Source organism: Phodopus roborovskii, unplaced genomic scaffold, assembly GCF_943737965.1.
Source record: "Phodopus roborovskii unplaced genomic scaffold, PHOROB, whole genome shotgun sequence".
NCBI classification, from domain to species: domain Eukaryota; kingdom Metazoa; phylum Chordata; class Mammalia; order Rodentia; family Cricetidae; genus Phodopus; species Phodopus roborovskii.
In genome coordinates this window covers 21389705-21405749 of record NW_026126407.1, presented here as the reverse complement: position 1 = coordinate 21405749, position 16045 = coordinate 21389705, and the positions used below count along the sequence as shown (strand labels likewise).

The window sequence follows — 16045 nt, the reverse complement described above, 5'->3', positions numbered from 1 at the left end:
AAACATTTTGTGTGTAGCAATTAGAAGACAACTAGTGGAAATCAGCTCTCTCACTATGTGGGTGCCAGGTTTTCAGGCTGGGTGGCAAAGCATCTTTTTACCTGCTGAGCTGTCTCACCAGCACTCTCCCATAGTTTGTGCTGGAGAGCTGGTTATGTTGAGAGTCTGTAGCAGGCTTCTGGCCATTTGGAGAAAAGTTTGCCTTTCCCTTTTACTTTTGCTTGCCGACTTTGGCCTTGCTGGGTACTCAGTGAGTCAGCCCTGCTCAGATACTGCTCTGGGTTTTACTAGGCTCTTTCCTTTCCAGGGGAGCTCCCTCCCGGTCCTTCTGCTTTCTGCTCCTTTACAAGGCTGCCTCCACCCCTCCCCATCTTGCTTAATTCCATTGCCCATGCGCATTTGATGTAATTATTTGTTTTATTCTTTTTGCTGCTTCTGAAGTAGACATACCACAGATGCTTATTATACCAGGGACCTGCTTATTGAATGGGTAGCAGATGGTTATTCCAGGTCAGGTGATGAATGAGAAGAGGTCAGGGGGGACAAGGTGGCTGGGAGAGGGGCTGCCTGGCAGTGGCCACACAGGCTAGACAAGGCAGCCCTTGGTTCTGTTGTTATCTAGTGGGATCTCAGCCAGACAAGACTGCAGAGTTCTCTGGCATCTACCCATCACGTGACTGCCTTTGAGCTGAACAGGACCTGTTGAGGAGGCGGTCAGGCGGGGGCGCTCCTGCCCAGGCCACTGCACTTTAATTAAAAGCAGCTCCTCTCTGTGACCCCACTCTGCCATTGCATTCTGCACTTAATTGGGGCCCTTCTGAGCAGCCTGCAGAGGTTAATTAAAAAGCCCAGCTGAGGCATCTGCACCCAGCACTCCCGCCAATGTGAGCCCCACCCCTAACACCTGTGCCCCAGGCTGGGTCTCTGGTAAAGTCTGGACTGTGCCCAGGGGCTGGCCCTTCCATGTCACCTCAGGTGGTCCCCAAGCCTGGAGCTGTCCAGTAGCCTTGACAGCAACAGCAACATCATGTTCACATGTTAGGAGTCTTGAGGAAGCTCTCGTCTTAAGATATTCTGACGTTCTAATTGCCTCAGTTTCCCCACTATGGCTTACACGTCTGGCTCTGGGGGCACCAGAGAGGTCCTGACTTTCATCATTAGAGTCCAGATGCTGGATGTGGCTTTTGAGTCATCACTGCTCTGCCCTCCACCTTCAGGCTCACCTGAGCCTCCACACCTGTCGTCTATTAGGAGAGGGGTTCCCAGCATTTACTTGTGTTGGCCACTGGGTGCCAGCCCACACTGGTTAGGGCTGTCAGAGAGGCAGTAGTCAGAGCCTCACAAATGCAGAGGCAGAGAAGGACAGCTACATGTGGGAGGGAGGCAAGCACTGAAGGAAAGGGAAAGGAGGCGGCTGTGCTTCCTGAACAGTACTGTAGCCCATGATCCCTCAAGTTTGGTTGCAGTGAGGGAAACAAAATAGGAAGGGAAAAAGACAGAAGGAAAGACACAGGCCAGCAATGACTTCAGTTGTCAGAGGTGACAGCAATGGACTTTGTTAGGCTATGCAGGATGTCTGCCCACTCAGAACCAACACACTGGTCTGGGCAGTCTGTGGGCTGCCAGTCAGGCCAGAACCCCTGGCAGAGCTGGGTTGTAGGCCAGGGGTAAGGTAGGTAGAGCAGAAGGGTGGGTTGAGTGAGAAGGCCTAGTGATACCAGCGCCTCCCTCGGGGTTACTTCTATCCCTGAAGAAAAGGAATCTTCCTAAACAGAAGGGAAATGTTGGAGGAGATCCCCAGGTGACAGAAGCTAGAATATGGACCACATTGTAACTGGGAAGGGTGTTTGCGAGCTGAGTCTGCAGTGCTGCTGGGTGTCAAGCTCAAGCTGACTGGGACTGCAGCGGGCCTATGGAGGACACCCGTCCACAGGCAATGCTACACTGCACCAGGACTGTGGGGTTCAGAAGCCCCTCCCGTTAGGGCTACTCTAGTAGTAAAGACCTTCGGTTCTGAACGGGCTGGAACGTGCTGGCTCGTGGAACAGGTTAGCATGGACAGTGGCCTTTCTACTCTTGCCTCAGAGGTTCATCAGGCTGCAGGGTTGGACAGGGTGTGCAACACTTGCCTGTGGTTAAAGCACAGGAGGACTGGGAGAGAAGACAGGACCTCATTTCTTTACACTGCCAGTCAGGGAGGGCAAGGTGACCAAAACCTTGTGTACCATTCCCAGTGTGCATTGTCTCTCATAGACCGTGTCCTGGCCCAGCTGCCTGATGACATTTGCAGGGCCCTGGCCGGTACCTTCTCCCCCTGTACCATCCCCACCTGTGCTTCCTCCGCTTGAACCTGCACCTTCCTCACCTGTGCCTTCTTCCGCTCCACCATCTCCTGCACCTTTCTCACTTCTTGACTTACATCTCCTCATCTGCACCTTCGCCACCTGCAGGGTCCTCTCCTGCGACATCTGCATCTGCATCACCCTTCACCTTCACCATCTTCGTATGCCCCCCTCCACCTGCACTGTCCGTGCCTGCCCCCGCCACCTGCATTACCGTCGCCTGCACTGTCATTTGTGTGTCCTCCCTTCCATGCTCGCCACATGCATGGTGCACCCATTGTATCTGTCAAGCAACCTTACATCGCATGATCACAAGGCCCTGGCGGGGCCTTCATTTTGAGGCCCCTCTTCCTAACCTCAGGGGTGTGGGTTCCCCTGGCAGATGGGTCACTTGGAAATGCAGGCCCTCGGTTCAACATGTATGTTTTGAAGCCCCTAGGAATGAGCAAGGTTGCAGTGACATCAGAATTCCCCCCTCTATTGCCTCAGGTCCCTGAGGTCACGCTGGTACTCAGGATGTCCCCAGGGGCAGTGATGGGCTCCTGAATTTGGGCAGGAGAGGATAAAGGGGTTGGTGTCAGTTCCAGAGTCAGTAGGAGCCATTGAAAGTTTAGGATCCAGGAGAGAAAAGATTAAGAGACCGGAGACATTCCAGCACAGAGGTCAGGGAGCACCTGAGGGATTGAAGGCTACATGTGGGGTCAACTGCAGTTAGAAGACTGATGAATGTAACAGCTCCTGGGTAGGACAGTCTCTCGCTCCATACATCAAGGACTCATTTAAAGGACCAGACCTGTGAGGTGTATAGGTCGTGGAGTCTAATTCCATCTGGTGGACACTAGGGAGCCATGGAATATCCAAGAGCAGAGGACACATGGGATCAGGTCCATGGCATATGGAATGTTGCCTAGGTCATGACACCCACAAGATTAGTCCCTGGTCCCTGAGGTGCAAGCTGACACTTAACTTTATTGCCCCAACCCAGACCCGAACAATAAAAACAGTCGGGGGAGAAGCATGTGTAACCCCTAGGGTCTACTCCAAACTACAGATGTCAAATGGCCTTCTTAGACTTTCAGCACTCAGCCTTCCAGAGCTGTGTGTCTGGTGGGCTGATCAAGGGTCAGCTTGCTTTATAAAAGCTGGCACTGTGGAGTGGCAGAGTGTCTCAAGTCTGTGCCAGGAATGGAAAAGGGACAGAGGGAAGCTGCAGTAGCATCCGGACTTCCTGCAGCAGAGGGAGCTGCGGAGGGAGTTTTTGGAACCACCACTGCCAAGGAGCCTGAGGGTTCTGCACAGGCCTGCCTGCTCTCCACAGTGAGAGGCGAACAATCGGGGAAGTCCCCTTCTCCCAAGAAGCCCTCCCAGCCATCTGCTCAGGCTTGGAATTCCTCTGGCACCTGCCTTCCACACCCTGCACCCCACAAGCACCATACAGAAGCCATACATTCCTGTCTCAAATCTGTGAGGCCACTGGGTAAGAAGGGCCTAAGCTCATGGATCCCCCTTCCTTTCCCCCCTTCCTCCCTCCTTCCCTCTCTTTCATCCCTCCCTCATCTCTCTATCCTTCATGTCTCCTGTGTGCTAAATATGGGCTCTGCCCCAGTGTCAGCAACTTCCAGTTTCCCCACTGCCTCTACCCAGAAGCTCTCCTGGATCAACCAGCAGAGCTGGGACTGGGTAGGACATAGAGGGTGCCCAGTCCCTGCTGGGCCCATGCCTCCTTCACCCTCTCCTCCCTCCTCGCTGGTCTCTGTTTGGGTGGACTAGTCTTGGGTCCTCCTCATCTTCACACCATAAACACCAATTTGCAGGGCTCTGAGAGCCAAATGACTATTTACCATGAGTTCTAGACGCTCAAATAAAAAAGAGAGAGAGGGTGGAAAAAAAAAAAAAAAAAAAAAGACCAGAGCAAGGAGCTGGCTCAGAGCTAAACAACAATTAGCACCTTCTGACAGCTTGCAGCTCCATCCCAGCTGCCTGGCCAGGCAGAGAAGAGCAGGGCAGGAAGGGTAGGCAGCGCCCAGGCTCCTGGAGTTGGGGCCCTTTCCAGAGCTTCCTTGCTGCCCCAGCTACTACTCCTTGTCTTGACATCTGCATGGCATCTCAGAATTAAAATATCAGAGGGCACCTTGCTGGCCTCCTCTTGGAAGCCTTCCCACATGGTCCAAGAGTAGCAATGAGAGTGTAGTCCAACTCATCTCTAGAGAGAGACACTAGCCACCTGGGCTAAGCAGGACTCATACCTATCTCTAATATTGGGCTTCAATAGGACAGCTTGCTGGTCCTCTAGGGCTTCAGGGGCAGTAGGTGGGTGTACCTGATTTCAGAGGCCATTGAAGAGATGACCCTAAAAGGCTATGATCTCAGTGTGTTGTTCTTGGGTACCTCATGGAGAGGGTTTCTGAAAGGAAAATGGGAGAATCCTGAAGGGACCAGGCTGTGGGAGAAGGTGAATGACTGGTTGGGGGAGGTGGGACCTGGGGCCTATGGGATGTTGCAGGGTAGAGCCAGAAGAAGAATCTGTTCCAGGCCATGAGCTGGACTCCAAGTAAGTATTGTGTCCCAAAGTTCGTTCTGGGCAGACCCTTATGGCTGGGACAAGCTTGGCAGGACTCAGGATTGGCCCAGCTGTAAGAACCCATCACCTCAGCCACACAGTAGCAGAGCTGCACAGACATCAGGTCAACTGGAACCCACACAGCAAGCCAGGCTTGGCATCATCTATGTGACATGCCAGGTCTGAGAGGGGTTCCTAGGGCTGTGTTACCCCTACATCTTGGTTTTCTCTCACCCCCAACAGTGAACTGTCCCTTTCAGGAAGGCCCTAAAGACTTCCCAGAATTTCCTCCTGGCTGACTGTTTGTCCCCAGATGTCACCTGGAAGAGACTATGTCAGACCCTGCACAGCCTGCTTGGATTGAGTACTCCAGCTTTTTGTCATACACTTGCCTGCCTATGTCATCACCAATTATTCATGGAAAGCTAGTTCTCAGGTCTGTTTTCTCAGTCCCAAGCCAGGTGTGGGAACCACAGCTGGCTGCACCCCAGCTGTCCTAAGAGTAGGTTTTCTTGGAGGTCAGGCCATGGTGACAGCCCCCAGTCTGTCTCTGAAGAAAGGAAACTGAGCCCCAGGACCCAGAAAGTGGGCGTCCAGGGGAGGGGGTGACAGAAAGAGGGAGGGTCAGCGGGGCCCCAAGGTGGGGGCTGGCCACACCCTTTCCAGTACTTCAAAGCTACTGAGTGTGAGATTTGCAAAGGGATGGCCAAGCTTGTCCTGGCTGGGTGGGGCCCCCAGCCTCCGGCCCTTTTATATGGTTATTCGGGGGCTGTCTCAACTACCTGTGAACAGGCCCCCAGCTCATTTCCTCCTTCTCCAGGGCAGCGGGAGGGGCTGTAAATTCACCAGAGAGGCAGCCTCTGAGGACCACAGCTGCATCTGAGTGGGGCCAAGGACTTCCCACCACCTAGGACTGGGGGTTGCAGTTCATCCCACTTCCTTCTGCAAGGAGAGAAACTGAGGCCCAGAGAGGAGTGGAGCTTGCTCTTGCCAGGCAACATATTCAGGGTTTTACCTCCTAGCTCCACATGGCTAGACCATTATCTGGGGTCTGTCTCATGTTCCCATGGGCTGTGGATGTTCTATTCATGGGCACTCTTCCTTTCTGAGTACACTATAGCCATTAGGACCACAGCCTAGTGTGTCTCGTCTGGACAGCCAAGACCATCTTCATGGTAGTCTCTCATGCTGGGCCCGTTGGGGCTGCTGCTCAGAAACTTGCACCTAGACTCCAGAGCCCACCTGGATCCCTGGCATGCCCTCGGGCCAATGCTGCTTCCTCCCTAGGCCTAGGTGTTCCAACCTTCCCAGACTTATCTGGAGGTATGTGGGCTCTTTAACCTCTAAAGTGGTCTGTCTTCTGCATGCATCCCCAAAAGCTGTGTGGCACCTGGACAATCTCGATACCCACTGGACTCCAACTTCTCAGGTCCCAATGACCTGCTGGTTGTGCCACTGCCCTGCCGCCTCCCAGTCGAGTCTGTCCCTTTCATCTGGGCAGTAGGGTAGCAGGTATTAATTAGGGTGGCTCCCGCCCAGGGTGCCAACCAGAGGAGCTACTCATCTGTCCGACAGGCTTAACTAAGGACTCTCATCACCGCCCTAGGGACTGATGGCTTTATTATTGTTAGCACCCAAGATGGTTCAGCAGACTTAGTGGACTCTTCCGGAACCTGCCCCCTTGCCAGCTAGTGACTCACTCCCCGGAGGGGAGAATGGGTGCTTGTCCTTCTGCCTTGGCTGGCCCTGAACATGCCACCCTCTTTACAAAGTGTTCACTCGCAGCTGGCTGGCCCCACTGACCTTACTGGGAATTTCTAGGTAGTCCTGTCAATGGTAGGTCAGTCAGGGCCTACTTACTATACCTGCAGCCATGAGAGTGGGCAGCCTGCCTGGAATGCACCAGCAAGGGGATAGCAAGCCCTGAGGCTGAGGAGAGGGAGCTATGCATAGGAATAAATGACATTAGGTTGCCTACTTGCCAAGATGCAGGGAATCAGAAGGCTAAAGAAGGGGCACTAATAGTTCAGAACCTGGACCTACACCCTGTTCCTCCATAAGTCCTGAACAGATCTGGCCAGTTCTCCAGGGGCCAGAGAACTCCAGCACAGCATTCCTTCCCCCCAGACCACTCGGTCGTCAGTGACCCTCATAGCTTATGGGAGTCCAGGGTCTCACACATGTTAGCAAAGCATCTGCCACCGAGGTACACATCCCAACCCTTTCTTTGCATTTTGAGACAGAGTCTTACTAAATTACTTAAACTGGTCTTGACCTTGCTCTGTATCCCAGGCAGTTCTGAATTTGTGATCCTCCTGCCTTCGCTTCTGTGGCAGCCAGGATTATGGGCCTGTATCATCAGGCCAGGCTGGCTATTCCTTTTGTACCCTACTGGGACTCCGGGTACCTTGGTGTTTAGGTCTGACAATGTGACAAAGGAGGGCCTGTATTCTCAGTGTGATGGACTGAGCTATCTCAGGCCATGGATCAGCAGCCTACAGATTGAATCTGGCCCGGGAAGGGGTGAGTGCACAAGGATTAGCTAGCAGGTTAGGTGGACAATACTTGCACAATACAGACCAGGCAAATGTCTGGCTCCATCTTTATGCCCCAGGATCTAGGGGTTCCTTCCCAGTGTACCTCTTTAAGGATACAGGGGATTCCAGTAGGGTCTTAGGACTGCTTGTGACTGCTTTGAAGGCTTAAGAACCTCCTTAAGTGGCCCTGCCACAAAGCCAGGGGCAGACTGCTCTGACAAATGGCATTCAGAGTGTGGTTCCAGCCAATGTGACATAATGTTGGGCTACCAGACATATGGGTAAGTTTGTGTGGCATGTGTGCAGCAGTCTTGGCTTTTAGTGGTCAGCATGGACCAACCTCACAGATTCAGCTACAATTCTGGGTCAAATGGGCCTGGAAGGGCCTGCCTGAGTCTCCCCTTACCCCACAGCCTCTCTTCCCAGGTTTTTGGTTTGATTTGGTTTGGTTTTTTGAGACAGGATTTCTCTGTGTAACCACCCTGTCTGTCTTGGAACTCCCTTTGTAAATGACGCTGACTTTGACTTTACAGAGTGCCATCTGCCTCTGCCTCCCAAGTTCTGGGATTAAAGGCGTGTGCCACTATGTCCAGCTAACTTGGGTTTTAAGAGGTGGGACCTGCCGCTCTCAGCTTTATCAGAACATCCATTGCTCTGGCATCTGAACCTCAGGACAGAACCCAGACATGGGGACAATATAGGGATGGATGTGGGGGAGCAGGGAAAGGAGCAGAGACATGGTAGGGCTTGCCAAAGACAGCGTTGTGGCCCTGAGAGAAGTATGGATTTGAGATAGGTCTTGAGCCTTCACTTCATGGTGCCCCTAAAACCCTCCCCTAATCACTTGGCTCACCAACAAGATGATTAACCTTACCTGACTTGGCTGAGACTTTAGGCCCCTTGTGAAGGCAAATGCGAGTATGGTGGCTCTTGAACAAAGACCACCTCCATCCAAAGCTTTTTCTGAGTGGGAATGTGAGATGTTTCTGGTGTCCAGCCCCAACTGAAGCCTTGAGTGTGCTCCTAGGATCCAGTTAACTCTACACTTAAAGGCCACCAGCAGCAAGCCAGACCACTGTCCTTAAATCCTGAGGGCTGCCATACCCTAAATACGGTAATCTTGGGATATCAGCTGTGTGACTTTGAATTCATGGGGAGATGGTTTGTTCCATGTTTCTCCTGTATCACTGGTATGTGAGGGGTCTTGGTCAAAGTTCTTCTCCAGTGATCCAGGCTCCTCATCTATTCACTGGGGCTACCAAAGTATCCTCGTTACTTACTGTATGGCTCCCCAGCTTTCTTAAACTTAAAACCCCATCTGCACGTCTCTAAGCTCTCAAGTCTGCTCTATACCAGATGTTGCTACAATTGCCTGGCTCTTTTCTATTCTTTCTTCCTGGAGTCCTGGGTCAACAGAATTCCCTGGAGGATTGATGATGCTCTCTACTTGGTCCTGAGACCCAGCCCCTGAGCTGGCATCTTCAGGTCACCAAGATAATACAGACCCACCGCAAATAATAAGGACAGGGAAACGTGAATTACCCTCAGGGGATCATCACAGGATGCCATACCAAACTCCATCAATATGTTTAACTAATACATGTTAATAAAAGGGAAAATCTAGTACAAACCACAGACTTGGGGTTTTTCTCTCTCTCTCTTTTTACTTTCCCCATTATTTGAAACAAACATACTATAAACTAAAATAATTTCTTTCATAGAAAGAAACAAAAAAAGAAAAAAAGTCACGTTTGTCTAACTCCAGTGATGGTGGATATAGCAGCATTGGAAATAAAATTACAACCCCAAATGCAAAGTTCCAGGCAGAAGACAGTCACCATACATGGCCTCTCTTCGGTGCTCTTGGGGCACACTCCTATGTGGCCAAACCCCCACCCCTGCCTGGGGGTAAGGACAATTCACAGTGGCAGTGATTCAGGAAGCTCTTGTGGCAGATGGCCTGCAGTGTTTCACTTTCAGGCCAGACAGATGCAAGAGAAGCATGGGGACAGGCTGGTGGCCAACAGATCTGGTGACCATCACCTAAACAGCAGGCTCTGGGGATCAGTCCTGAACGTGGGTGGGGGAGGGGTTGGCTCCAGAAGACACCTTGCCTCTGCAGCTGTGCCCTAATGTCCCTGAAGTTCCTGTAACTCAAAGTGAGGCCGACATCTCTGAGCACCTGTGGGGCCTGGACATCACTGACCAGATGATCTTGGAAAGTTTCCTGGGAATAGATCTGAGTGTCAGGTGTCAGGGCAGAGACAGGCTATGGTGGGAAGATGCCAGTCCCCCGGATCCTTCCTAGCAGCCCCCATCCCCTAAGTACCCTCTCTACTCAGGATAGAGCTCTGTTCCATGCTTGGTCATGTGAACCCTGGGGGGAGGGGACTGCGAATTTTCCTCAGGAAAGATCTGGTAAGGAGGGTGGGAACACACCGGTAGAAGGGGGTACAGGGCTTGGAAAGGGGTTCCCAGGCATGGGAGTGGGACCTGGCATCACCCCTGAGTTCTCCATGGTTCATTCTGCCAGGAGACCCTGCTATATGCACTGATGAGGCCTGCAGGTGGAACCGCACATGGCGAGGGAAAAGGAGCTATATGACAGCTGAATTACCTGCTGAGAGCCTAGGCTCACTCAGGAGCTCCTCCTTCCCTGGAGTTCTGTCCCAGGAGTTCTCAGTGAAGCCTTGCCTCACCCCAACCCAGCGGGCAGGGGTGTCTCCTTCCTTTCTTCTTGCTCAGAAGTTCCACCCACTCAGGGTGAAATCCCACCCCCACTGGATCCCCAAGCTCAGTAGGGCCCACCCTGAAGCACCTTCTTAATCTATCTAGAGCAGCGCCTTTGGGAGGAGGGACCCCCCCCAACCCCCGCCCACATCCACAGACCCCAGCTAGTTAAGGGAGTTGCTCACCTGTCCTGGTTTGAGCCCTTTGGGGTCAAGAGAAGAGCCCAACCCATATATGGTAGGACCCCCATCCCAGATTGGGGGGTGGAACCTAGGTGGAACCCCACCCTAGGTAGAAACCCCACATCCCAGGCAGGAGCCTCTCCACTAAAAAGAAACCTAGACCCCAAGTAAGAGCCCAGTCTGAAGGCAGAAACTGGGTCCCTAGAGCCCTTCACAGGTAGGAGCCCTACCCTCAAGTAGGAACTGGATCCTCAGGTATGAGACCCCTTCAAGTAGGAACCCTGCCCACAGGTAGGAACCCTGCCCCTAAGTATGAACCCTGCTCCCTCTGTTAGGAGCTCTCCTACTTGCAGGTGTGCACATCATAGACGCGTGTGCACTCCTGACAACTGACGTAGCAGCACCAGTGGAAAACACAGTGGCACTTCTCCCTTCGTCGCTCAGTGCGTGCATTATGGCCACGCCCGCAGCACAGCAGGTCACACCCATCTATGCCATGCGAGCTCACGTTGCAGGTGCGGTCGCGTGTCCCAAAGGAGCCGGTTTCAGGGTTCGGCTCACAGAAGTTGGGCGAGGCCTCGTAGTAGACCAGGTCGCGCTCTGTGGGCACCTTGAAGTACGTGTAACGTGGTCTCAGGGTCTCCACCCAGCCACGAGACTCACGGTGTTTCTCCACCACCATCTCGGAGGCGCTGTCATACTTGTCTTTGAGGAAATCCCCGACAGTGCGGAAGTCGGGCTGCGACCACCAGCAGGTCTTCACTTCACAGCTGCCCGATAGTCCGTGGCATTTACACTTGAGGTGCATGTGACTAGCGATGGCCTGAGGAGGCAAGCACATAAGCCTGTGTCTGCCCCTGGTGTGCCTCAACCAGGGGGTCTGCTCTTTGCTTGCAGCCCACCTATTCCAGAAAAGCCCCCACGACTCCTTTCTGTGGGAACCTGGTGCCACTACTTTCTATGACCTGGGTCTTCCCTGACAGATCCAAGGCCTCAGGGGCCTGGGAGCTTCTTTCTCCATATAGACTCATCTATTCTCTTTCCAGGGATTTTTAAGATAAGAGTTCAGGAAGCAGGGAGCTTCAGGTGGACAGTGTGAGGATGCTGGCGGGAAGGTGTGGGGAGCTGTCCAGAGCAGATGCTATGGACTTGATCTAAAGACTAGGAGTGCCGAGCAGGGGTGCTTAGAGTAGTCCCTTTACTCCCAGGGCCCTGCATGAGCAGCAGCCTTCCCTATAGATAATGAGACCTTGCTCCTCCTTTAGGGGAAGAAGTAGATGTGCTTCAAGAAGAAGGGACTCCTGCCTCCTTCCTTTAGGGAAAGGGCTGGGGACAAGGGGGCGTGCAACCCTCAGAACTGTCTCCAGTGACCCACCCTGCCACATACAGGGACTACTCCCTGTTCCTCTGCCCCAGACTTCGAGCCTTCCCACCCAGTCCATGAACATCTGCTCTGGACACCTCCTCGTGTCTTTCCTTTCTGTGCACACACACTGAGCCTTTAAGTCTCATCGTACAAAAAAGCATGCAGGATGTCACATTCATAATTTCAACATCCACTGTACTACTGAAATAACAAGCTGGCCCTGGGGGTAGTTACTTTTTAGATCTGGCTGAGGTCCAAGTTCTCGTGCTGGATGCTTGGTCCCAAGTGTGGTGATGCTAAGAACTTGAAGAGGTCCTCATTGAAAGGGAAGAATATGTACCTGTTGATAGTCTATAGCACAAGGGACCACCACAGTAGACAAAGAACTACTTCAAATGATGAGTGGGAGGTTTTGAATGTTCAAACAGAAAAATATTGTTTTCATTTCGAGACAGGTTCTCTCTCACTATGTAGTGCTGGCTGGTCTGGAACTTAGTACATGGTGGCAATGCTGCCTGTGCCTCCAAGGGCTGGGATTGCAGATACGCACAACCATGACTGTTTGAAATAATTTTTCAGGTGATAGGAATGCTTCCTACCCTGATCTGGTCATGATGTTTTATAGTCACATATCGAAAGGTCTCATTGCAGCCCTTAAGTGTGTTCAATTATGATGGCAGTTAAAACATTTTATTTTATTGGTTTTTCGAGACAGTATTTCTCTGTGTAGCTTTGGAGCCTGTCCTGGAACTAGCTCTGGAGACCAGGCTAGCCTCAAACTCGCAGAGATCTGCCTGCCTCTGCCTCCCGAGTGCTGGGACTAAAGGCGTGCGCCACCAATGCTGGGCTCTAAAATATTTTAAACGGAGCCAGGAAAGTTATGTTAGAAGCTTCCCTCTCAAGGACCTTGCCTGCTGCCCATCTGCCGCCCACTTGCTCTGGTAGACTATCAGGAATCTGAGACACAAGCCATCTCCATGTGCTCCTTGGCCCTTACAGTTTCCTCTCCTCTCTCCTCCTCTCCTCCTGTCCACTCCTCTCTCCACCTCTCCTTTCCTCTTCTCTTCATAGTTCTCTTTTGTTCATTCTGTATACAGTCTTGGATGGAAGAGCGGAGGAGAGAGGGTTGTGATAAAAGAGGAAGACCAGCCCATTATGATGGCACATGACTATAATCTAAGTGGATTGAGAGTGGATTGAGAGTTGGAGGCTAGTCTGAGCTATATTGGAAGACTCTTTCAAAAGACTCCAAGTGTATTTTAACTTGGTTTTCTTTCAACCCGAGAGAAAACTACCTGAAAGCTAAACTACCCAAGCAGCTCTGGCTGTGGCTTGCAAGGATCTCTATCTGAAAGCATTGTCTTAAGGTGTCAATCATTCTGGGTTTAGATCTGCTTGCACCTCATCTAACTCAGCTGCTTCTTCGTCCTTCCTATTGAACTGGCCCATGGGCATGGTAGAATAACACCATGCCCAGCTTGTCCAGCTTGTCTAATACCCAAAGCCTGTCTTTCACAGCCAGACTTTCTGAGACTTTTTCCATCTCTCCTTTCTCTGTTTCTTTTGTTTTTGTTTTACTTGGTCAAAGATCTCAAAAGCAGCTGAGACCAGCTGGTTAAAGCAGGAATCCTGGCCAGTGCTTGCCTATGTGGCATAATTCCTAACCATGCAAAGCATTGCTTGTCGTGTGCAGGGCTGTCACAGCACTCCGATGCTCACACCACCAACCCGGATAATGGGAATCCTGCCTGAAGAGAGAAGCACAGAGCAGGGCCAGGAAGGCGGGTGTGAGGTATTGTCTGTTGCTTTCTTACCATTGAAAGTATTGAAATCTACTGCTCTCTCTCACCTCTTACTACACACCCAAACCCTCCCCGTTTCTGCCCTAAAAATCTGAGGATGATCTCTCCCTTCAATACTCACTTCTGATGGCATTGGCTGTGTTAGCAGGCATACCCTAAGTGACATTTTCTTCCCACACAACTTCCTGTTCTGTGATTAACACACCTGTCATAGGTCAGCCCTGTGTTTTCGCATCTCTAAACATCCTCTTAAAATGTCAAAGCATCAGGGATGGGGATGAAACTTAGTTGGTAGGGCATTTGCCTAGCATGTTGGGCATGAAGGCTTGGATTTGATCCCTAGCATCTCATTAAGTGAATGTGGTGGTCCATGTCCATAGTCCCAGCACATGGGAAGTGGAAGCAGGAGTTTGCAAGACAGTCATTCTTAGCTACATAGAGAATTCAAGGCCAGCTTGGAATACATGAAATTTTGCATCAAAAAAAAAAAAAAAAAAAAAAAAAAAAAAGGTGAGGTAATTCAGCTGGTAAAGGTCCCATCACAAGGAACTACATAGTGGCATGAGAAAACCGACTTCTGAAAGTTGTCCCCTAACTTATGCACACACGCCATGGAACATGCATCTACACACACACACACACACACACACACACACACACACACACACAGAGCAATAAAAATATTAAAAACACACAAAAGATATTTTCTCATTTCACCTTCAAGACATCCTTTTGCCACTGGTAAATTTTGTGAAATGGTACTGTCTGAAGACAATCTGTTCTACTGTACCTCTTTTCATAGTGCAGCTGGGAATGAGATTCTTTATTTAAAATCATTTGTCACTCAGAATCCTCAAAGTGTTGCTCTATTTTCTTCTAGTTTCCAAAGATATCTTTGACATCCCATCCTTCGCAAGAACACCAAATATTCTCTTTGAAGCTTGGAGGATTTCTCTAGGTTACAGACTCTGAATTCCATAACATATCTTGAGGAAGGGGGCTTTCCCCATTTTTTTTTCCTAGACAGTGTTTCTCTGTAGCTTTGGAACCTGTCCTGGAACTCACTTTGTAGACCAGGCTGACCTTGAAGTCACAGAGATCTGCCTGCCTCTGCCTACCAAGTGTTGGGACTAAAGGCTTGTACCACTATCACCCAGCTGGCTTTTCCGTGTGTGTGTGTGTGTGTGTGTGTGTGTGTGTGTGTGTGTGTGTGCTGGCTTTTCCTAGTGTGTGTGTGTGTGTGTGTGTGTGTGTTTGCATGTATGTTCAGGTGCCAGAAGAGGATAGCAGGTATCTTGGAGCTGGAATTACAGCCAGTTATGAGCCACCCTGTGTAGGTGCTGAGAACCAAATGCAGGTCCTCTAAAACAGGGTTCTCAACCTCCCTAATGCTACAACCCTTTAATACAGGTCCTCATGCTGTAGTGACCTCCAACCATAAGATTATTTCACTGCTACTTCATAACTGTACTTTTGATACTGGTATGAATTGTATTGTAAATTTGTGGTATGCACTTGGGTCATTCCACCCAAAGGAGTTGCAACCCATCAGCTGAGGGCTCTTGACCCCTGATCCCTTTCCATGCTTCTTTCTCCATCCTTGCAGCCAGGCCTATGCAAGCTAAAACCTTTGTTATAGAAATGCTTTCCTGTCTATGTCGTTGCCAGCTTCCTCTTCAAATTCTCCCTTGTCTCAAAACTCTTGATGAAATGTTAGTTCTTTTTATCATATTTTTACATTTTTTGTTGTTGTTTCTGGTTTTGGGTTTTTTAAAAGACATTTAAAGGATTTCTCAGTGTAATAGTCCTAGCTGTCCTAGACTCACTTTGTAGACCAGACTGGCCTTAAACTCACAAAGACCCACCTTCCTCTGCCTCCAAGTGCTGGGATTAAGAGTGTGTGCCACAACTGCCCAGCAATTTTTTTTTAAAAAAAGTACTAAGATCAGGCATGGTGACACATACTTTAAATGCCAGCACCCCAGAGCAGAAACAGGCAGATTTCTGAGTTCAAGATCAGCCTGGTCTACAAAGTGAGTTTTAGGACCACCACAACTACACAGAGACCCTGTGTCAAAAACAAACAAGCAAACAAACAGCCCAACTTTTATTCATTTACTGTGTGCATATATAAATGCACACATGCATGTCACAGGGTGTGAAGGTCAGAGGACAACTTACAGAAGGAGTGTGTGCTTCCTTCTCCTTTGTGGGTTATAGGGATCAAACATAGGTTAGCAGCCTTAGGGGCAAGTCCATTTATCTGTTGTGCCATCTTGTAGGCCCCATATTTTTAGTTTCTATTTCCCCATATTTTTAATTTCTAAGAGCTCTTCTTTGTTGTTCCTTTTTAAAACTAACATATTGTTCCAATGTCACAGGGACAGTGATCTCTCTGGGGATAGTGATAGTGTGATAGCTTTTTTGACTTTTCTCTTTTTCTTACAGTGCCTATTTTATGCATATTCTGTATGTTTTTTTTTTTTTTAATAAAAGGGTTTTTTGTTTTTGTTTTTTTGGAGACAA

The 16045-nt window shown here is 50.4% G+C and overlaps 1 protein-coding gene across 1 annotated transcript in view; it reads right to left on the bottom strand.

The window, feature by feature from the left end:
- Positions 1-10325: 10325 nt before the first annotated feature.
- The window catches only part of Wnt3a (Wnt family member 3A), a 41885-nt gene continuing 36165 nt past the window's right edge, over positions 10326-16045 (bottom strand). Inside the window, exon 4 of the mRNA XM_051180563.1 lies at positions 10326-11174. Coding sequence (XP_051036520.1) covers positions 10695-11174 — 480 coding nt within the window. The 3' untranslated portion in view covers positions 10326-10694. The remainder of the gene's footprint in view (positions 11175-16045) is intronic.